Here is a 24,740-nt window from a genome sequence, read left to right as displayed (position 1 = left end):
TGCATAGATTAAGCTCTATCCATGCATTAAGCTCTACACATAGAGCTTTATGCATGCATAAAGCTTAATCTATGCATGCATTAAGCTCTATGCATGCATACTTAATGCATAGTGCCGGGGTACGGTTTAGTTTAGGCTTGCATGGCTTGCATAGTGCTTTATGCATAAGCCTCATGCATAGCTTTATGCATAGACTTTATGCATAGCTTTATTCGTAGCTTTATGGATAAGGCCTCATGTATGCTTTATGTATAAAGCTTATGCATAATGCCTTATGTATAAGTCTTATGCATAGCTTTATGCTTAAAGCTTTATGCATAAGGCCTCATGCATGCTTTATGCATAAGCTTTAGCATAGCTTACATAAAACTTGCATAGTGGCATAGTTTGCATAAAGCTTACATAGTGGCATAGCTTGCATAAGCTTTTGTATATATGCATTACTAATCCTTTTCTCACCCTTTTGTTGGTTTTGTAGGTTCTCTAATCCTCTCTTTCAACATCAAGAAAAAGAAGTAAATGCTTTTCTATCTTTCCTCTATTATTATTCCACCCGTGGGTGTGTTGGGGATTTGTTTTGTAGGTTTGCGCATAATGCTTTATGCATAAGCCTCATGCATAGCTTTATGCATAAGGCCTCATGCATGCTTTATACATAAGCTTTATGCTGCATAGGCTTTATGCATAAGGCCTCATGCATGCTTTATGTATAAGCTTTATGCATAAGCTTTATGCATAAGGCCTCATGCATGATTTATGCATAAGCTTTAGCATAGCTTACATATGGCTTGCATAGCGGCATAGCTTGCATAAGACTTGCATAGCGGCATAGCTTGCATAAGCTTTTGTATGTATGCATTACTAATCCTTCCCTTACCCTTTTGTTGGTTTTGTAAGCCCTATAATCCTCTTTCAACATCAAGAAAAAGAAGTAAGTGCTTTTCTATCTTTCCTCTATTATTATTACTCCCTTGGGTGCTGGAGATTTGTTTTGTAAGTTTTATGCATAATCTTTATGCATAATGCTTTATGCATAAGGCCTCATGCATAGGCTTTATGCATAAGACCTCATGCATGCTTTGTACATAAGACCTGATGCATAGTTTTATCCTTAAGGCCTCATGCATAGTGCTTTATGCATAAGCCTTATGCATAGTGCTTTATGCATAAGGCCTCATACATAAAGCATTATGCTTAAATCTTTATTATGCATAAAACCTCATGCATAAAGCAATATGCTTAAAGCTTTATGCATAAGGCCTCATGCATGCTTTATTCATAAGCCTTAGCATAGCTTGCATAACGACGTAGTTTGCATAAGGCTTGCATAGCGGCATAGCTTGCATAAGTTTCTGTATGTATGCATTACTAATCCTTTTCTCACCCTTTGGTTAGTTTTGTAGGTCCTCTAATCCTCTCTTTTAACATTACGAAAAAGAGGTAAATACTTTTCTCTCTTTCCTCATTATTACACCCTTGGGTACTGGGGATTTGTTTTGTAGGTTTGCACATAAGCTTTATGCATAATCATTATGCATGCTTTATGCATAATGCTCTTGCATGCTTTATGCATAAGGCCTCATGCATAGCTTTATGCATAAGGCCTCATGCTGCATAAAGCATTATGCTTAAAGCTTTATGCATAAGGCCTCATGCATGCTTTATGCATAAGCTTTAGCATAGCTTGCATAAGGCTTAGGGATTGCACAAGGGACTTGCATAACGGCATAGCTTGTATAAGCTTTTGTATGTATGCATTACTAATATTTTCATCACCCTTTTGTTGGTTTTATAGATCCTCTAATCCTCTCTTTCAACATCACAAAAAAGAGATAAGTGCTTTCATATATTTTCTCTCTTTCCTCTATTATTATTGCACCCTAGGTACTGGGGATTTGTTTTGTAGGTTTGCGCATAATGCTTTATGCATAAGCCTCATGATTTATGCATAAGCCTCATGCATAAGTTCTCATGGGCCTCATGCATAGCTTTATGCATAGGCAAGGCCTCATGCATGCTTTATGCATAAGGCCTCATGCATAGCTTTATGCATAAGCCTTATGCATAAGCTTTATGCATAAGGCCTCATGCATAGTTTTATGCTTAAGGCCTCATGTTTAAGGCCTTATGCATAGTTCTTTATACATAAGGCCTCTTGCATAGTTTTATGCTTAAGGCCTCATGTTTAAGGCCTTATGCATAGTTCTTTATACATAAGGCCTCATGCATAGTTTTATGCTTAAGGCCTCATGTTTAAGGCCTTATGCATAGTTCTTTATACATAAGGCCTCTTGCATAGTTTTATGCATAAGGCCTCATGCATAGTTTTATGCTTAAGGCCTCATGTTTAAGGCCTTATGCATAGTTCTTTATACATAAGGCCTCTTGCATAGCTTTATGCTTTAGGCCTCATGCTTAAGGCGTTATGTATAGTGCTTTATGCATAAGGTCTCATGCATAGTTTTATGCTTAAGGCCTCATGCATAGTGCTTTATACATAAGCCTTATGCATAAGCTTTATGCTTAAGGCCTCATGCATAGCTTTATGCATAAGGCCTAATGCATAATGCTTTATGCAAGGCTTGCGTAATGGCTTATATAACGCATAGTGTTTTAAACATAATGTAGTGTTGTAAGCTTATGCATAGTACTTTAAACATAATGCTTGCATAAGACTTCTTTAGCTTGTATAAGGCTTGCATAATATTTTTTTAATATTCTCTTTGTTTGTATAAATGTGGCATGGATCCTCGTCCTCTTGTCCCACACACAGATCGAGAGATTGAGGCTCTCATGGAGTCTTAGATGGTTTGCTAGGGAGATAGAGGGCATCTTTGGCTATACTCCCAGGACCCATCCCCCTCGAGTAGTTGGCCGCCTATGCAGCAAGCACCCCTTTACTATCAGGTCCACCACCCACAGCCCACCAGAGAGCTGCCTATGCAACAAATACAGTTGCATGTGTAGAAAATGCAGTTGTACATCTGCATAGGCAGCTCTCTGGAAAAAAAATTTAATTTCAAAGCGCGTCTATATCATATCTATAGGTGAATCTATAAGCGCGTCTATAATGATCTAGACACATATATAGACGCGACTATAGACGCGCTTATAAATGCCTATCGGTAGATGTGATTTTAGACACGTTTATAAACGTGCTTGTAACATTTTAAACCACGTCAAAATGCGTCTATAAACGTGCCTACGGTCGCTTTTCCTTATAGTGTCCCCACATCACATACGCTCTATAATGCATCCCTTCTTTCTATCTGCATTGCCATGCTTCAAGAAAGTGGGCTAAATAGCCAACTATTTGCTAAGTGCCTCAAGCACCACCCTAATCCATTCTACCATGTCTCAGGCTATGGTTTACCAATATCCCTGCCAAACTCAGTATCCTAAATTCTTTCATTATTAGGGACAACCCAACCTTAGGCATACACACCTTATCAGCCAAACTCGTTATATATCCACTACCAATTTCCTATCTCAAACATGTGTAAGAGTTGGGAAAGTAGACAAATAAGTGTGGAAGCAAGAAGAGTGTTTGAGTTTTCACTTGAACAAGCTTCTACACAACCCACATTTTTTCCCAATGTCCACGTACATTGTCCACGTACGTTACATATAATATCAACACAATCTCTTCATGTAATAGACACATAAGCATTATTCTTTCTGAAACTTACATTGAGCCTCACCACCCACCACTGGAATATAGTTGTGACTTGTCCAAGTAAGTTTCTGGATAAGGGACCATGGCAGGCATAAGGCTGGCCCATATTCTACCACCCCACCCAACGATCCACAATGCCTCTATCCCATGTATTGGAGAATGCCAAATTCACTTTAGCTTTATGAGTAAAGTGCAATAGATAAAAAATTAGCATTGAGAAATAAAATCAACTCTACTGAAGTAAGCATCAAATAGAGTCAAAGAAATTAGTTGAGTTAGAAAATTCTTTGTTTGGAGAATGTATAGGCACACATTTTGTCCACTGCCCATGATGCATGTCACCTACATATTTCACTTTAGAATTTCATAAAGTACCTAAAGAATACTCCATTTTCACAAGCAAGAGTCAACCATGATAAAATGATTATCGTTTCATTTTTAATATGGTCATGATATTAGAAAAGAATAATGTAATAAGCAAAAGAGTATACAACATAAGCATTTGCCCTACTTAGAGAAGTAGAGAAAGAAACCTTCATTAATTGAGTAGTCATCACACACAAGCAACTCATAACGCAGTGCCAAAAGCTACCTTATCACGATACAGTTAATTACTTATTAATTTCTCCTCAATTCATATAAATATATAATGCATTGAGATTTTTATGTCTAGCCTTGCCTTACACTAAGTGCATAAAAGATAATTTCAAGATCTTCTTGATCCACTTCTTATGCATATATTTATGATTCTTTGATACACTTAGTAGGTACAATTTTATTCAAATAACTTATCAACTTAAAGTTAAATATATTAAGCTTTAAATTTTAACTTTAACAAATAAAAATTATGTTATAATAGCTACTAACATTAAAACACCTAATTTATACTCTTTTAAATTATTTAAGTTCTTCCAATAAAGTCTCTCAAAAGCTCCTCACCTGAACGACTCCTCCCTATTTACAAATTCAATTATGGTTGCTGAGGAAGTTTTTGCTTTTTTTTTCAAAGTGAAAGGCATCAAAATCTTTGAATTGTATTCTAAAAGAGACCAACACAACGTTCCTTCTCAATACGTGTAGCATTGACATCTTTGAATTTCTCACTCCTTTTTTTTAACGTTTTTAAGAGGTTGAGAGAAGGCCTAACTTCCCTCGTCACTATATTACACAGTAGATTAAATGAACTAAAGAGGTCAATAGTGGAGAAAAGAAGCATGGATGTCTAGGTAATGTAGGCCATCAAACGCCCCTTGGGTAAACCTGACCAAGAAAGTAAACCTGACCCAATTTACATAGAGTGATGTGGTCAAGTTTTTGTGATGTGGCAAGGACTTTATGCCACATGAATGGTTGCTAGGCTCATAAGTTTGAAAAGACCTCATGTACGATCAAGCAACCAAAGCAGCAGGATTTTGCGATTTGAATCTCTCTCTCTCATGCACAGGAAATTCACTCTTGCTCTACCTAAGAAAGGCAAAACCTTGGTTTTTTTGGGTGTTGCATGGCTTGCCCTTTTATTATATGGAATAGCTTACAAAGAATATTTTCCAGAATTGCAAAGGAGGCGAGAAGGGTTATTATTATTAATGAGCTCCTCACATAAAAAGCCATGCAAACAAGGTAGACATGGTAGATGATGGTCTCAATAAAGGCTCCAATAGAAACTCAAAAGATGGTCCCTAAGAAACCATTGAGGGCAAACAAGAATTCAACAAGCCCTAAGCACATAGGGTAGCATGAAATAAGAAAACATATAGATTCTAAGATCTTTGAGATCGTCTTCTTTTAGACTTCTAGTTCTGATTCATTAGCCTTTTAGGGGCTATTGAAGTCTTTGGGGATTACATCTCTAACTCTAGCTGCTCTTTGAGGTTGAACTGTGGGCTTTCTGCTTATTAGCATCCTTGGTTATTCCCTTAGCTACTACCCTCATCTAGTTTGGAGCCTTGTCATGGCATTAAGGAGAATTGTGTGAATGAGGCCTCCTTGTATACTTACTAGGTTAAGGCTCATCAAAGTGGAATAAAATGCTTCTATTATCATGGTTAAATCCGTATAGCATGCGCCTTTATAAGGAATTACGTTGGAATTGGGTAGTCGACTGTTTCTTACTGATCCATCTTGTTTCTTATCGATCCATCTAATAGAAGCACTCCCAAAAGAAAACACAAAGCCACTAGCAGAGATCTTATGTGTGGTGATAATAACACTCCAAATACCTAGGTAGTTGTATCTATGCGCCAACAACCTTATAGAAAGTCAATAATCAACCGTGGACTTTATATATGTGAGAATCTGTCTAGCCACATCTAAGTGTGAGAACCTGCATAAGATGACCTAGTAATGGTCATGTAGATCAAGCTATTACATTGTGCACCTCTACATAGGGGGGCCTCAAAAAGCCCACCTATATCTTTATGTTTTGCTCCAATGGCATTAAAATAGGTTTATAACATGTCATACCTCACTTGGACTTCTTGGATAATATGTCTAAGACATATTGCCTCTATAACAACAAAATACCATGATGTGATCTCACCACCTGTATACCCAAGAAATATCCCAGCTCACCCAAATCTTTTATCTCAAACTTCTACTTCAAAAGCATTCTAACATCATGTATGTCAACATCACCATTAGCAATGATAGTTAAGTCATTCATATACATGACTAATAATAGCATGATCTCTGTGTCTTTCTTCTTCACATAAAGTAAAACTCTACAATATCTAAAAATTTAATGGTAATAAGATACTCCTTGATCATATTTAAAAAAGCTATGGAGTGCCTGCTTTAAGACATACAAGGCTTTATGTAACCTGCACACAAAATTTAAGTGTGTATCACTCTCCTAATCTGGTGGCTGCATCAAGTATACTTCTTCTTGAAAATCACCATGCAAGAAATAATTCTTTGCATCCATCTGATATAAACAACAACCCTTTGCTATTACAACCATAGCAATGATAGATCTCATGATTACCATTCTCATCATAGTCAATTCCATAGATTTTTGTATAACCCTTCACAAAACCAATCTTGCCTTATACCTGCTCACGGATCAATCTGAGTTATGTTGGACCTTATACATCCACTTACATCTAATTGCCTTACATACACCCACTTATATCCAATTGTCTTATACCTGCTCAATGATCCATCCGAGTTATACTAGACCTTATACACCCACTTACATCCAATTCTTAAGTAAAGGCACAAACTCCCATATTGCATTTGCACCTAATTCTACCATCTCCTCATGCATGGCATCTTACCATTTTTTATTTCCAAGTTCTTGCTCAAAAAAGTAGGTTCTAACTCCTACACTGATTTAACCATGTAAGCATAGTGATGGGTTGTATGTCTCTCATATCTTAATCTTTCAACACAAGGTATCTAACCCTCGTAGCTCTATATACACCTAGAACACTGTAAGATGTCCTAAAAATAGCCTCAAAATAGTCCTGGTTCTCGTTGCACCAAGTGTAACCATTAATAAAATGCTAAGCTTCTCATCAAGGCTCTCTACTCAAAGTCACTAGAGTAACCATCCATATATGAGTGACCTAACAGATCTGGCACAAAAGGTTGATCTAATGTTTCTTTCTGTTCGCGTGATACATATGTATCTACATATGTCTTTCACATGCCTCTCAACCTACCTGACCATGGACTAACATTAGCTCTATTGTTAAAGGACTCTTGAGGTTCACTAATCACCTATGATTGTTACTCTACATGTAGAATAACATCATTACTTCTTACATCTACATCTTTTGTTATCTTCACTGGTGCATACCGCTTAATCATCTTATCAAAGACAATATCTCTGGTTACTCGAATCGTACAAGTGGTAGGATTATAATTTCTATAATCTTTTTGCTCCAAAACATAACCAATGAAGGTATCAACCGTTATTCTCACTTCATCGAGAACATGTACATATGCAATACACCCAAACCGTTTCAAGTGAGACACAATTAATTTTATGCTTGGAGCATCATACCATGAATAGCTTTTATAATGTGGGTCGTATAAATATAACAGTACTTGTTGCTACTTTTGTCTCAAATAACATGGTATATTCTTTTAAGATATCAAGGCATGTGTCATTTCTTCAATGTGCCTATTTTTCCGACAACATTCTATTACGGAGTGTACCTGCATGTAAACTCTCTTGATTCCCTAATTTCTCAAGAAATCAAGGTACTTATTAGAAAAATGGTCTTCTTAATATTTGATCTTAAGCCTTTTTTTTACATACTTTTTTCCTTCTCGTCCAAGTCTTTAAACCTCTGAAAGTGAGTAAATATCTCACTTTTCTCCTTCATGTAATAAATCCACACTTTCCTAGTATGATCTCATCAATGAATGTAACATAATACATGTAACCGGTAAAGTCTTAGTCGGTCCCCATATATCCGAATGTATAATATCCAATGATCTTGAACTGACATGCTTTTCATGCAAAAACGTATGTTTAGCTTGCTTACCAAATTGGCATGCTTCATATACTTTATACATTATTACCATCAATCTTAAACTTTAGCAAACGTCTAAGAATATTTTGATCCTTCATAGACTTCAGTCATTGTATATTCACATAACCAATGTGCTTATGTCATATATTAATATTTACAATGATACCTATCCCATGTGCAAACATGGCTACCTTCACATCATGTATGTTAACACTCAAAGTAAATAGCATGCTATTTCTATTAGTCTTTACAACCAAGCAACATCGATTTTTAGAGTTTTCAACAAAGCATCGTTGAGAATTGAACCTCACTTACAAACCTTACATAACCATCTATCCAATAGAAACCAAGCTCTTCACGAGGAATGTTCGGAACATGAAGTACTTATACCAAGTACTTCATTCTTCCATCTTATATGGACAATGATACTTTACCAACATGTGTAAAGGGATGCATAGTATCATCACTTGTTTCGATATAACTTGATTTTTTCATTTTTTTGTATATCTCTAAAGCATTCACCATGAGCATTCATGTGATTATAAGCACCAAAATCCATATATCAAACATTTATAAATCTTGATACATCTTCTATTATGGAACTAAGCATATAGTGCATCACAAACATCATCTCACTTGATCATCACCCTATTTGCTTGCTGTTGTTGCATTGTTATCTTATTTTCACTTTCCACTTTTGATATCATTGTACTCTTTATAGTAGTCCTTTGGTATTGCCCTAGTTTACTACAATAATATTTAACACTTTATGATATTTAAATTTTAAATTATTTTCCAATCACCTTGACCTCTCTAGCTCTCCCATAAGCTCTAGAGTGATCTCTTTAGCCCCTCTATATATTTGATTCCTATTATTGTTGCTACCAATGATTTTTATCTCTACCTCAATCTCTAAATAATAATATTCATTTGCCTGTACCTATATCTAAGTAGAAGTTCTTCTCATTTAAACTTCTAGAGGATGAATCTCTCCCAATATTCACCTCCTCGCTAATAAGAAGAGTAAGTAGTTCTTGAAAATCAAGAAAGTTTTCTTGACCTTCAACGAAGGTTTGAAACTAGTCATATTTCTTACCAAAACCATTCAAGGTCATTGAAACTATATCATCATCATCTATTGGTGATCCACTAAAAGCAAGCACATTTGCTAGCCCTTTAACCTTCATTAAGAACATTTTCTATCCCTTTACCCTTCATCAAGAACATTTTCTAGCCCTTTAACCTTCATCTAATCATTTATACTCAGTTATTCTCTATTCACATTATGGAGTCCCTACTTTAAATGCATCTTTCGATGCTTGGATATTTATATTGTAAATCTTAACCACGGTGTCAGAACAGTACATATTATAATGGAAAGTACTCTCCTACTATAACATAATGGTTGATCTATAGTGTATAAGCCCGACTATATGAGCTATTGCTATACTCTAGTAATCCAAATATGGTTTTCACAACCTATCGTCCTCCTCTAGAAGAGACATATCAGCCATAATCGTCCTCCTCTAGAAGAGACATATCAGCCATAATCGCATGAACCATGCCAGTGACACCAAAGCGGAGCATCAATGTTCGTAGCACTGGTTAAGCTTGATATCTCAACATTTCCTAGTCAAATATGTGGAAGAGAAGCTCCTACCAAGTGCCACCTCGAAACCAGAGACTACAAGGGACCAAAAACCCACCACTATGGTCTTCTATACTCTAGATCATCTCACCAACCATGCAAGTGACATAGGTACAAAAGCTATCACACACCAAGACTGGTCATCAATGTCCATATAGCACTAGTTAAGCTTGATATCTCAATATTTATTGGCTAAATATGTGGAATAGAAGCTCCTACCAAGTGGCACCTTTATTAGTAACATTAAAAAAGACAAATATAGTTTTTTATTTTGAATGTTGAAAAAGGAAGAGTGCACATCTCCCACTCCTATAAATATAGAGGTAAGCTCCAAAGCACTTTGTTATACACCATTGCCACCAAGTCTTGTTAGTAGACTACATCACCCTAAACCCTCCTTTTTTTTGTGATGGCCTCATCAAATGTTAGCATTGAAGTTATTGCTGTGCATATCCAGAGAGAGACCACCAATGTGGAGGTCAAGCAAAAGACCATAGATGGTGCACAAGCAAGGAAAGTTCTCATATCCTTTCCACTTCCTAGAAATGATGATGCTATTTCTCAAGTTAAGGACAAAGTGGACTTAATTGCAACTTGGCGAGTCCATGGTTTTATCGATGAATTGTCTGAGCATGTCTTACTAGAGGGAGTACGGAAGGATACGAACATCGTTTGCTTACTTCGTGCCTACACCCGAAGAACAAGCGAGGCCCATAGTAGTAACGATGATGGTTTTCACATTTTTGTATTTGGAAGGTATACATGAATGAACTTGGTTTTATTTTCAGTTTGAACCAATAACCTCAATGTAGATGATTTGATGTTGACATGTTTTTATGTGAAGTAATTATTTCATGTTGCTGTCTCCAACTTGCTTCGCCCCTCTCTTCATGGAGGGGCGTTTCACATTTCTGTAATTGAAACTTGTACATGAATTAACTTGGTTTTATTTTTGGTTTGAACCAGCAACCTCAATTGTAGAGGACATGTTGTTAACATGTTTTTCTGTGTTCACTCCCTCTGTCTCACTATCACCCTCTTCCTCTCAAATAGTTATGTCATGTTGCTCACTCGAACTTGCTTCACCCCTCTCTCTTTAGGGAGGAGGGTATCTTTTTGGAATCCATTTGCCCGATTCCCGAAAAGTGCTTGCTCAAAAATGCTCGCCAAAACAACCCCCTGTGACCGTGGAGTGACTATTCACCATAGTTCAAGCTCAATGTTTAGTGACATAGACCACTCAAATTCAGTGCAAATCTACATGAGATGCGATTCCAATAGAGCTCATGTCATTTCAAATGAGGATGCACCCATTGGCATGTCACTTGGGCTTAGAGAGCCCAAGTTTGATGATGAGGAAAACCTCTTTAGAAAGGACAACATTGAGTATACCGCTCAACCTCAAAGGCAGAGTCTTCTTTTTTGCATGATTCTCTCAACGAGTACTCACTCTAGTAGTGATATTGATAGTGTAAGCTTATTCTAGCCTCCCTTGCTCCTTACTACTACTAGGCTCTAGCCTTAGCCTTTAGAGCCTACTTCTAGGTCGACATCTTGTTTTGTGTCCTTTTTTGTACTATGTCCAATGCATGCTACGCACCGAGTTTTTTGATCCAAGCTATAACAAACATGTTCTTGTACTCATAGTTGCCATGGTACAAAAATACGATACCGTACCGTACAAAAATATTCGGTATAATATGACATTTTGAGATACCGTACAATAAAATATGATTTTTTTAACATACACATTTTCAATTTGGAAGGATCAAAAATTTCCAACAATTAATTTGTACCGTACAGTATCATACAAAATTGTACCGTATGAATAGGTTTGTACCGATATACAAGAAACAACTATGCTTGTACTTATGTTCATTGTTTAATGAAATTTTCACTTGTGACAACTTCTCTAACCTGCTCAAATTTATAAGTGTTTTTTTAATTGTACACTTACCGTACCGTACACCAAAAAATGGTCAGGTATCATTTAGTATTGTATCGTATCATATCCTATTCTTGTACATGATAACTATGATGATAAGAATGGTATGTTGCATCGCTTTTGGTAAAACTTCCTTCATTTCCTTGTATTTTCAGCCAAAGCAATCCTTGAATTTCTTCACAAGATCAATAAACTCTTTTTCACCATCAAGGGTTAAGTGGTCAAGTATTTGCAGTAAAGATTGGTTTGGGATCTTCACAAAATTCTTGATCTCATCATATCCACCAAAAGACACACCTCTTATCCCTATTTGGAGTGTTATGTTCTTAGACAAACCCCAACCCTCTTATCACAATAGTATATGACTTGAAATACTCCAGAACTAGACTTATATCTAGCTCTTCCTCATCTTCTTCCTTTTGAGCCATGATTCCCTTGGCTTTATTTTCTACTTCAACCAAGGATTTATTTCTCTTTCTCCTTTCTAGCTTGGTTGGGTTTTGCTACTCACCACTAGAAACTGCCTTGTTCAATTTTTTAACCCCATTTATCAAAGAACTTCTCATGTACTTTAGTGGCTTCGATGTACCCATTGTAAGTGATCAACTTTTTCTATAGAGTATCATTGTACCTAGCATGATAATTCTTTTACTTTAACCATTTCCTAAGACACATACCTTTCGACTATCACACTCATTATCAAAACTAGTTAAACTTGATAGCACACTTTTATAATCATTAATGAAGATTCCAAAACCTCGTGTAAACACTGAGATCAGAGGACCTAGTAAAACACATACATCTAATTTTTAGTCAAGTATAAAGGAGGAATAGATACATACACCTTATCCTCTTCTTGATTCAATTCTAGTACAGACATTCGTCCAAACAGTTATTGTCAAGTCGTCTGATCTCTCATGTTAAAATTAATTCGAAATATATCCATTGAAATTTGTTTTCATGCTTGTAGATCTACTATTATAGATAGCTATCTTTTCAAATAAATGTTATCTGATTCCAAGTCATGCACTAACTTGTCTTGTTAGCAAAGGGTCTACCGGGACTCTACCCAAAATAGCATTAGATACATCCAATTGTTGGCATAAGAAGTTCATCATAAATATATGACTATAGCAGAATATAAATACTTTTATCTCTAGATCTTACCAAACTCTCATGGGTGTGAGAGATGTTTTATCTGCCAATTTTACAAAATTTTATGTTTGTGCAAGTTTTTCTCCTTTTTCCCAAAATTGTTTAGTGAGATAATGCTCACTCTTATCACAATTACTTGATATGCAATGAAATTATCTTTTATAGTAGTAACAATCTAATTGATTCATCAAAACATAGGTAAATCAAGAAATACTCCCATTCTCTCTTGGTTAGAGAAGCTCTTCACAGTAATAAGTTAAAGGAAGTCTCTATCTTTGTTCTTAGTTGTATGGACTACCATCGATCCATTCCTTAATATCTTCCCACACCTGGAAATTTTTTTAGTGATAATAGAAATGATATAAGAGTGGTTACATCCCACGGCCTCTTAGTGTTTCGTATTCCATGTTAGGATTTTCTATGTAATCCTATGAAAAATAGGATCTTAGGAAATGGAATTCATCTTCATTTGTAAGCATTTGTTCTGTGAGATCAGCCCCTAGGTCTCGTTGTCGAATCTAACCTCCTCCTCCCTAGGTCTCGTAGTCGAATCTAACCTCCTCCCTTTTGTTAAGGACTAGCTCAAAAACATTCAATTCCCTTCTCCTCACATTTTCATCATGTGGATATAGTGTCATTGTTAGTCCTTAGTCTTCTCTTGTATTTCTTTCAACACTTTTTAACTAAGGCTTTAGAAGTTTTAAACATGAATTTTCTCAACGTTTGAGTATCCAAAAACTTCTTAAGAAGTTACAACTTTATCACAGCTTAATGATCTTCCTTTTTGTTAGGATCTACTATAATTACCTAGAATAATAAATCATCCTTCAAACAAGATCATGTTGACCTTGTTTTTATGATTCCTTTATTTGGACCATCCTTAGACCATAGTTTTACCTTTTTCCACTTTCTTAACCCTAAGTCCTTCAGCCTGGTTTATAGGAAAAAATCAAGAAAAATATCTACCTTTTATTTAATATGATACGAGTTAAACTACCAAATGGGATCACAATACTTCTACGCCATACATTGATCATAAAAAGACTTGTGGCAAGATTGGTAGAAATTGACAGCTCTTTGCTTGATTTGTACAAATAATCTTTAATAAAATGGTCCACTCCACAATTGGAATATGCATAATCAAGAATAATATTCAATCAAATGATCTACTCCACACTCTTGGAAGATGCATAATCAAGAACAATCTTTAATCAAATGATCCACTCCACACTTGGAAGATGCATAGGCAAGAACATAAAAACTTATGGTTGAGCTAGCATAACTACTATTAGTAAGTGGCTATTCCACTATTTGGTGGGGTCCTCAAAAATGTACGCAATGCAATAGAGATCTCCTAATAGTCAAATTCATATCTCATCCTTTCTACTCGACAGTGATTTAAAACACTAGTACTAACATAGCCTCTTTATTAAAGTAGAAGTCATGTGCAATAATATTATATGGCTCTTCATAGCATTCATTGTTTAATATTGTTTCATGAGGATGCTTTCTTCCAATGGTTCCTATATTAAAATCTTGATCAAACCATGTTTGATCGGCATTAGGCTAGGTAGAGGTTATTGGTGGTGATATGTGTATCAGGTAGCCCATCCATATCTCTTGAATAGGTTAGGTGGAGGTTATTTGTAAATGTGTATTAGGTAGCCCATCCATATCCCTTGGATAGTTTTGCACATTTAGATTTCCATGGACAATAGCCACATGGGTATAAATTGGTGCTGATGGTAAAGCTAAAGTTCTTCTTGGTTAAGCAATTAAGCTATCAGTTATGGTGAAGAAACCTACACACATGATAGTATCATAATTCTCTAAATACATGCAATGGACATATTAATAAAGCATTTGCATGGATTATAGATGTAGATACCCAATATGGAAAAATCATGGATCTAGGGTAGGCTATGGAGAATCAAAGCTAATGAGATCCATTATTAAAAACTAACTAGATATCAAAATATAAACGCGAATTGTAAAAAATGAAGAGAATAATCACAGAGTAGATAATATCACTACATTGCTCTCATATGAGAGAACCTAATTACATGTTTTTGTGGCCTCTCAAGGAGCCACAACATACATTCACCCTTATGACATCCATGTATCAATAGATGCACACACTCCATTGAAAATATTGAGAGAGGAGAGGGATCTTGAGCTCTTACAAGAACACTCAAACACTCTCACAACAATGGATAACACACACAGATAGAAAAAAAAAGCTGAAATATTCTTCTCCTTATTGCTCTCCAAAGAGATCTACAAGAGATAAGTGGAAAAAAACATAAGTACTACAATAATATATAGAAGCAGTCCATAATGTAAACATGCTAAGTAGGTGAGCTGGCAAGATAAGTGTGCCATAACTCAGTTAGACTAGATACGTATAGTGTAACTCTAGAATCACTAGTGAAGATCCATCATATTACTGGTGAAGATCCATCATATTAGTTTCACAAGTACTATAAACATGGAACGATCACCCACGTACATCATGAGTGTCGGCTCATGTTGAGCTTGACATCTCAATGCTCCCTCTCAAGTTTAAATCCATCTCTAGGACTTCAAGCGTAATGCAAAATCTATGAAACTTCTCTGCTCCCCAGGCCTTTGTGAAAATGTCTACTATCAACCCTCTATATACTAAAATATATGAGATCAATATCTCCTATCAAGACCTTTTCTTTGATGAAGTGATAATGGACCACTATGTGTTTGATCCGCACATGAAACATTGGGTTCCTTGCCAACTATATGCTACTAAGGTTTTCGCAATAGATGACAACGTATCTGTCTACATGTAGTCCCAAATCTCTAAGTAGCTTATGTAACCAAGCCATCTCACATGCTACTATCTCATTACTCCTATACTCTACCTCTGTACTTAACAAGGTATCTGTTTACCTACTTCTTCATGTTTCATGTAATAGCACTACTCCCAAAGGAAAACATAAACCTGCTAGTAGATCTTATATCTAAGATACTACCAACCTAACCCATACACCTACAACTATGTACCCACCTCATAGAAGAGATCATAATCCAATGTGGACCTCACGTAACATAGCGTGTGCTCACACTATCCAAATGTGGTTTCCAAGGACCCTGCATAAAATGACTCTCCAACCCAACTATGCATTTCATGTCTAGCCTAGTGATCATCATGTAGATCAAGCTATGCAGTATCTTCCTTTTCACTCTAGTTAAAACAAACAATTATCCAAATGTGGTTTCCAAGGACCCTGCATAAAATTACTCTCCAACCCAACTATGCATTTCATGTCTAGCCTAGTGATCATCATGTAGATCAAGCTATGCAGTATCTTCCTTTTCACTCTAGTTAAATCAAACAGTTATTAAAATTTTAGATTTATTCTTAATAAGACCACATGAAAAACATAAATAAATAAATACAATAACTGTTACAAAATATTTCATCAATTATACCTCGACATCACGTGCTCCATTAGCAACAGCGCTTTGCATTGATCTTGAATATCTCTCATATCTTTCAAGTACCTTTTTCATGCTAATAACATGGAGAGAAAAAATTAAATGGTAAACCTCTCTCTCTCTCTCTCTCTCTCTCTCTCTCTCTCTCTCTCTCTCTCTCGTGGATCTTGTGACACATTTTGATCAACGGTTAACACAGATCAAACTTTTTTTCCATTAGTTGGTGCTACATGGAATCAAGAGATATTTTGTGAAAATTTATCACATGGAAAAATATAGAAAAGAAAAAAATATATTTTCAAATTGAAGATTAGCTCTTGGAGAATTTTCCATTCTAAAATCAAAACCAATAGAGAAATCGAGAGCTTAGCCATTTAAAGTTCAAAACTAGTATAGAAACCTTTAATTAAGCCACATGCATAAACTTTATTAATATACTCTTGCATGAAATAACAATAATAAACTTTGTAAAATTGTTTTCTGAGCTGTACACGCATGCACATCTATACACCCCTATGTGCATAAGTGCACATATAGATACACATGCATATTTGGACTTAATAGTTTAACTTTGATTAGCTGATAAATAATGAATTGAATTGTACTAAATATACACAAAAGTTATTAAAAAAATTAGAGATTAATCCTCACAAGTTCATGTGTGAAAAAAGTGCACATGGTGTACATGTACACGTGCATGTTAATTTTAGAGATTACTTCTCACAAGTTAATGTGTGAAAAAAGTGCACATGGTGTACATGTACACATGTGCATGTATATTCATGAATGGATAAATACACAAACCTTGACCTTAGAAATATGGATGCCATGCAAAAAACTTTGAATAAGAATTATGAACTAGAGGATCTAGATATGATTAAGAATTAATAATCTGATGTGAAACCTAGCCATGTGAATCTATGTACAATATTACAATTGTCAACAAAACATTAAATGGATATAACACTTTGGAAGAAATTACAAGCACTAATTGAGGTCTTGTGAATTTTATTAGCATACCTTGGGATCGATATGGGACTAATGGTCAAAACTAAATTATTAAAAAGATGAGATAGATGGAATACTATCAAAACTAAGACCATGCTTGAGTTGAGTGGAGTGGAGAACTAGATAAACTAAATTTTATGTCATTAGTTAAGTAGAAACTGAATTGTGGAACAACCAAACACTTGGTAGCTAGTTTGTGCATGCCTTGGACTCCTAACCAATTATAAATACTTGTCCTTCCTCTCATATGTTTCACGCCTACTTTTGGGAGCTTTATGTTATCATTTTCATCATATTTATTCTCTTTAGTGTGAGTACTAGGTACAGTGATTCGTACTTAATTCTTGGAAACTTGTCATTTGTTATTAGTAGCTATTCCAAATTTATGCTACCTTGGACTCTAAAATCAAGGAGGAAAACTTGTGGGATTTCAAGCAAGTGAAAAGGTGTACATCAACTCCTTACAGCCCCCAATCAACTTGGATCTATTGCAAAGTTTTTGAAACTCTCTGTGCATTAACAAAGAAAATAAAATGATCAATTAGTTGTTTTTATGTCCTTTATTAATGTTAAATTACCTCTCATTAAATATTTAAAGTAAAACAAGGCCTAGACTCTTTTATTTTGATTATTTTAGTCTCTAGAAAACTTACAAAGAATAAAGAAAAAGAATATTAGAAATGTATTATTATTTCAATTGAATAAATCAAGTGTATCTATTAAGGGTATTTAACATTTGTTGGCTTTGGAGTCATCTAGAAATTTAGCAAAGATAAAATAGGTTAGGGATTGGTATGCAAAGGTTATATGATTGGAGTCATCTATAAAACTAGCCAAGATAGATTAGGGTAAGGTTTGGTATGCCAAGGTTACACAATTGTTCCTCTCATATGGAGTTCAGATGAAATAGGTTGGAGTTTGGTACACCAAGGTTGCATAATTTACTAGCCCCTTCCACTAAAATTTGGCTATGCATTGATTACCTATCAACCACCATAGCATTAACCGCTTTAACCAAGCAATTGTCTTCAAACCCAAGATCCATGTCAACTCACTACATCCATTTTAACTTCATACAAAAATGTAATAATATTGGGACCTTATTTTCAGGCTTCTAAAGGATGGATTCATTAATAAGCCTCTCTATCATCAGAGGTAAAGTTTTCATTCCATCAAGATTAAGATTGCAAGACGTGGAAGGTCAAAATAGCATTAACAACTTTAACCAAGCAATTGTCTTCAAACCCAAGATCCATGTCAACTCGCTACATCCATTTTAACTTCATACAAAAATGTAATAATATTGGGACCTTATTTTCAGGCTTCTAAAGAATGGATTCATTAATAAGCCTCTCTATCATCAGAGGTAAAGTTTTCATGCCATCAAGATTAAGATTGCAAGACGTGGAAGGTCAAAATATCATCATATACTACCCAAGGGTAAAGAGTTGAGATTAGGTAACAAGCAAAGAGAGTTACCAAAAAGAACACAATATGTACTTTTTGTTCACTAGAGGTTAAGATAAAGAAGCACTACCTTTTGTGAGGGATTTCGGCCCATGGAGATGCGTTGCCTATGTAGAGAGAGAGATAGGAAAATGCCAAAAACTTCATAGTTTGTTTTATCTAACCTAAGATGGAGTATGTTACTAGCAGTAACAATGAGATAGATATAAAATTGTCAAAAACTTTATAGTTTCCTTTATGTAACCTAGGATGGAGAACCTTACCAAATAACCACGAGATAGCACTGAGTCTGATGCCCCTACTCAATGCAATAGGAAATGCACACTCACTACACATGTGCCACGTGTTTTGAGTCTCCCTAGACAAAGTGATTGAGGGTGATTGAGGTGCAGTGAGCTACATGTTTGAGATCCACTAGTCTAAAGAGATACTTCATCCAAGATCTTTATATCCAAAAGATCCTCATAGATACAAGAGTGTCCCTTCACATGAAGTGAATATGGAGAGTCTATATAGTCATAGAGTGTCCCTCAACATGAAGTGGATATAGAGATTCTATATAGTCATAGATGTTAGAGTATCCACTTTGATACCCTCACATTGAATCATTATGTAGCTTTGTATTACTGGCACTTATAGGGTTTGTTTTTCTTTCAACTATAGTTGGGTTTTATATAATATTTTTTTTCATGATTTTGTCACTTCATGGACACATTTTAATGCTTTTGGTATCAAAGACCATTTGGGTTTTTTGTAAATATAAATACAACTCTCTCTCTCTCTCTCTCTCTCTCTCTCTCTCTCTCTCTCTCTCTCTCTCTCATGAGATGAGGTAACACTCCAAGAGATAGAGCCAATGTGGCACCTCCTTGACCTCTATCACATAGATTTCTTTGGGGCATAGACTGACAAGAACCAAGTCCATGATAGCCTACATAAATGCATGCTCCTCTAGTCTTACGTAAACATGGTGATACCAATGGTGAGGAAACATAATTTTCTTTTTACATCCAAACTTTGTCATCTTTTAGCCTCATCCCTTCACCCAATAGCTACAAATTCAAGATACCCTTTGAAAATATGGTCAAATTTTGTCACAGAGAAGAGATGCTTTGTGCTCTATTTTGAAAGAGGATGGTATCCTTGAATGACCATATCTTACTTTCATGTAGCATTACGTGGATACTTTAGCTTATATAAGTAGTATTATATGCTTTTTATTTTCCTTGGTTTAGTATTCATCATAGAAAGATTATTCCCTTTGGGTAATTTGAAGATATTAACCCCTTTATCTCTATCTCTATCCTTTGGGTCATTTAAAGAAGTTAACACCTTTATCTATATCTTTATATCTATCTCTACCTCCATCTCAGACTAATTTTTTTTTCCAAATGCCTCCTCATACATGGATCATTATCTTTTTATCACAGTTTTATAGAGTATGAGGCATCCTCCTAGGATAATTTAACACTCAAACACGGAGCAAGTAGGTATTGCTCTATTAATTTACAAAATCCATCATGCTAAGTGGGATGGACCCAATGGACAAGAAAGAGATTGAACTAGGACCTCTTTTGGTATATAATGTGTAGACCTTGGAATAATACATAGTCTTGTCAAATAAAATTGTATGGCTACAATATTTCCTTGTTGAGGTGCCTTGAACCCTTTTCTACATGTAAAAGACCTCGGAGGGGTCACTCATGATTCAATAGAAGGGATTTTTAAAATTTACTTTTTACACATTTTTACATACAAAAGGGTACCATTTAAAAGGAGGTATTCACATGTTGAAAAAAAAAGGATGTATTTTATTCATGAAAAATTTAGAGAAAGTATTTTTAAAGTAGGCCTTGAACGCAACTGATACAGAGGGTTTACATATAGTGAACCCCCCAAGTAAAAGACTAGAATTTAGTAGATAACTTCATGTAATTCCCCACTTTAGTCCCACACATTTTTTACTTCACCACGCCACATCCTCTGTTTTTGATACACCTATCTTGTTATTTCCAACTCAAGCATTTATCCCACCCAATACGTTGAGGTAATCACATCACCCATTATATGGAGGTCAAAACTTTCAAGATGACTAGGATAATGCGTACCAAGATGAACACTACATATCCTAGCTTGATACCTCACCCACCCTTGATACTCTCATTGTGGTGCTCCATTTTGTGCATATATCTTTATCAAAATAAAACATGTCATATGTATTTGGAATATAATTAGAGGTCCAAAAAGTCACTTTGGACGATTGTTGAATAAGAATGTTTTTGGATATTTCTCCCATTATGACTTTTACTTTTTTACTAACTAATGTTGAGCATGTAGTGTAGAAGTTTTTTTAACTATATGTGAGAGTTTTAGTGTTTGTTTCTAAAATTATATATGAGAGAGTTTGTGTTTTTATAGCTCTGTAACTTTTCTAAAGTGATCATGCCATTTCCTTGATTCATCCTCCACATTTGATATTCATGCCTTTTTAAGCTTATTTAACACCTACAGTTTTGTACCACAATTGTAAAAAAGTTAAATATGAAAGTGAAAATAAAGGCATTAAAACCATGGGTGGGAACAGTATCTTCTTAAATTTTTTAGAGGGCTTTATTTGGAGCTAGAGAATGTGTTGATTAGATCTAAAATTTCAAAGATATCACCTCCTAAACATGTCTTCTTTATGCAAATTATGTGAGCCTCATCTTTTACGTCTCTAAAGTCAAAAAAAATTTCCAAAAACGATACTTCTATTAAGTATTAGAAAATATACAAGGGAGAGATTTCAAAACAAACAAGGGGGGTATCTCAACCAATCCAATACCTTCTGCTACCAACAAGCTCCCGTATTAGTGGGAGTGAAAAAGATGCTATAATCCCACTCTCATAAATTGATTGTGCTTTCTCTCCACATCCCTCAAACATCCTTGAATCTGACGCAAGCGGCCACCATGAGGGTGTGAATGATATCACCTCAAACCTTGAAAATGCACAATGATCCATAAACCAAATTACCCTCAATGGCCTTAGTTCATCACACCTTCCAATTTTTCCAAGATGTAGTATTAGTAATAATCTCCCAAGCACTATCCAACCTTGGTGTTGGGGAGACATATCCTAACTTCAACATGTTCTAAAGATGGTGCAACTTGTTGACTAATCATAATTTTCAAGGCATGGATCAAAGAAGATAATTTTGTAAGTCTTTAACATATGTGCATAATTTTGATATGAAGCTTAATTTTTATTGAAAGTGTGATTAGTAAAATTTTAAGTTTTTTTTGGGATATTATCATCTAATGTATAACCTTTGCAGAGGGAATATATGATTATGCAAGTATATGTGGGAGTGTGATCAGTGAGTTTCTTGAGGGTTTTCAAGAGGTTTGAGCTTTTTAATTACTTCTAGAAGTTTATAATTTTTACAATTAGGATTATGAAAATGAAGATAATGTGATTAAGGAGGACATATGGATGATCTGTTTTATGTCAATTTAAGTCTATTATATGTAACTTAAAGTCTTGCTCAAATCGAAGCCTCGAACACATTAGAACTAGTTACCTCCATATTAGACACTTCACTCATGCCTCCTTTCCCTACACAAATTTCTAACCACCAAATTGCCTTCTCATGGATCCATGTTGCATCTAGTACAATAATGAGTGTGGTTACTTGTCCTCACCTCTCATAAACACAAGCAACGAGGTAAATCACAACGAATGAAGAACAAATTTTCCATCATAGGTAAATGATATTTTTTGCCAATTGAACAAACTTTCCATTATCTTTTCATTATAAGTAAATGGCATTTTTTGTCCAATAAGCAAATTGATTTTACACAATGTATTTTAGTATCCATATCAAATATGCATGATATGCCATTCATATTAGAAAATCATTTCATCAATCCTCCATCCTTGTGTTTTTTCTATAGGTGACGGTTGGATGTGCTCTATTTTGGAAGGCCTCCTTTATAAGGAGTAACTGTTGTGAGGTGAGCACCCAATAGTTTCCCAGTTAAGACACTTGATGGTGGCCTTGATGGTGGCCAAATGTCACCAATGGTTAGGAGACAACTGACGTAGACTTACCACTCTACTAATTAGGATGCACGCTTTTGCAAGCTATCTGACCACATTAGTGAGTGCTCCCACGAACAAATTGAGAACACATTGTTCTTAGGTTACGAGACTTGTTTAAGGATCTAGACTATCTCAAACATTCGTGGAAGCTACATTAAGTCTCTATGGGATTAATTTGTAGTCGAATATAGTCCCAATAGGATAATATGATTGGTTGGTTGGTTATTTTAGTCCAAGTCGTCGGTTGGTTGTATGGCAAGTCCGTTCCCATAGCATCCCAGGTACTATATATAGACTAATTTGGTAGCCTTAGTTCATTATCAAATTTATTGTAAGCAAGACATCCTCCATCCAGAGTCTATTTAGATTACCTTGCCAACAAAACACCTTACTCAAAGCATATGGATGGATGGACATTCAATTTGTAATCAAATTTTGCAAGTAGTAATAATATCATTTATTCTCCACTTCTTTCTACAATTATGTGCTTTGTATTGTATTGATCATGCTTCCACTAGCATGAATTATTATAATCCACATATAAACTAATGATCTTGCACTATTATGTGTAAAAGATTTACCATGTTTTCAACCAAATCTCTTGTGACTATCCACACAAACTTGTCCTCTATCATACACATGCTTCACCATCTTGAAGGTTGCTAGCTCCATAACAGAAGTGAACATTAGAAGAGAGTTAACGCATTGATAATAGTATTCATGATGTATATGAGTCTCTTGCCCCGTTATCTACCAACATATGTAACATGGACCTTTGCCATGGCTTACCGTATTTCTAGTCTAATAGCATCATCACCCATGTCTATAGGATCGAGGACCCATTGGAGAAAACTATAAGTTGATCATGATTTGTCACACTTTGGCCAAGATCTAAGAGTATATGTTTGAATCAAAGATGAGATCCTCAGGGTGAAAGCATGATAAGGTGGTACACTTTCTACTAGTTGCGTTAGTTGCTACCACGCTTGAAGACAAACAATATTACTGGATTTAATATCAACATAAGATATATTTAGCAATTTATCTAGTGCCTTTAAGATATAATAAATGGGAAACAAGATTAAACAACCATGTTTTTATTCTCTAACCTTGCATAAAAGTGTTTCACCACCATTTGTAAAGTAGTGTCCAGGACACAGATTTTCAGTCCACCTTGTCATGCTTTCACCCCTTAATAAGTACATGGACACAAGAATAAAGAGCATGTTGCATTTTGCTTGGTGTACTCCATGATGGATCATATCTACATATTAATTACTATTATTGATAAGGAGATAAGATAACCAAAGTTGTGAGTATATTGTCATTGTGTGATTGCTACTGTGCCTTCTCAAGAAATGATAATATGGGTCTTTTATCAGTGATTATATGGATATTGATGGCCCTGTACAAGTCTCACTTAGGCCACATTACAGTACTAAAAAAGACCTCTCTTTTATTAGTGATGATATCATGTTAGACCAATAAAAAGATCTTTTAGAGTAGATTAGCTCACTTATATTAAGGAGCAAGTATTTCATCGTATTTTGAAACTTTTTAGCCTCTATATTAGTGAGATATATAACTTCGTTGACAAACTCAAAGATCCATACACTCCTTTGGTAGATAGAGGCTCTCATTGTGCTATTTGCAAACGATATAGTATTAGTAGTGCTCATTTTAGACATAGAAAATAGAATCAAAAACATTTGGATGCATTACATGCCTTTTGTGAGTGTGACCTCACTATTACCATTGGCCACACATTTTTCCTCATATCTTCCAATCATTGTATTACATATATGA

General features: G+C 35.3%; 1 protein-coding gene across 1 annotated transcript in view; it reads right to left on the bottom strand.

The window, feature by feature from the left end:
* LOC147629795 (MADS-box protein SOC1-like) overlaps positions 1-24,740 on the bottom strand; it is a 71,112-nt gene that overhangs the window by 32,762 nt on the left and 13,610 nt on the right. The window contains exon 2 of the mRNA XM_086811320.1: positions 16,371-16,452. Within this exon, the coding sequence (XP_086667446.1) occupies positions 16,371-16,452 (82 nt within the window). The remainder of the gene's footprint in view (positions 1-16,370; positions 16,453-24,740) is intronic.

The sequence above is a fragment of the Cibotium barometz genome, chromosome 17 (assembly GCF_041138505.1).
Source record: "Cibotium barometz isolate CiBa-2024 chromosome 17, ASM4113850v1, whole genome shotgun sequence".
Classification (NCBI taxonomy): Eukaryota; Viridiplantae; Streptophyta; class Polypodiopsida; order Cyatheales; family Cibotiaceae; genus Cibotium; species Cibotium barometz.
The sequence above is the reverse complement of the archived record's forward strand: the minus strand, read 5'-3'. Positions and strand labels throughout refer to the sequence as shown.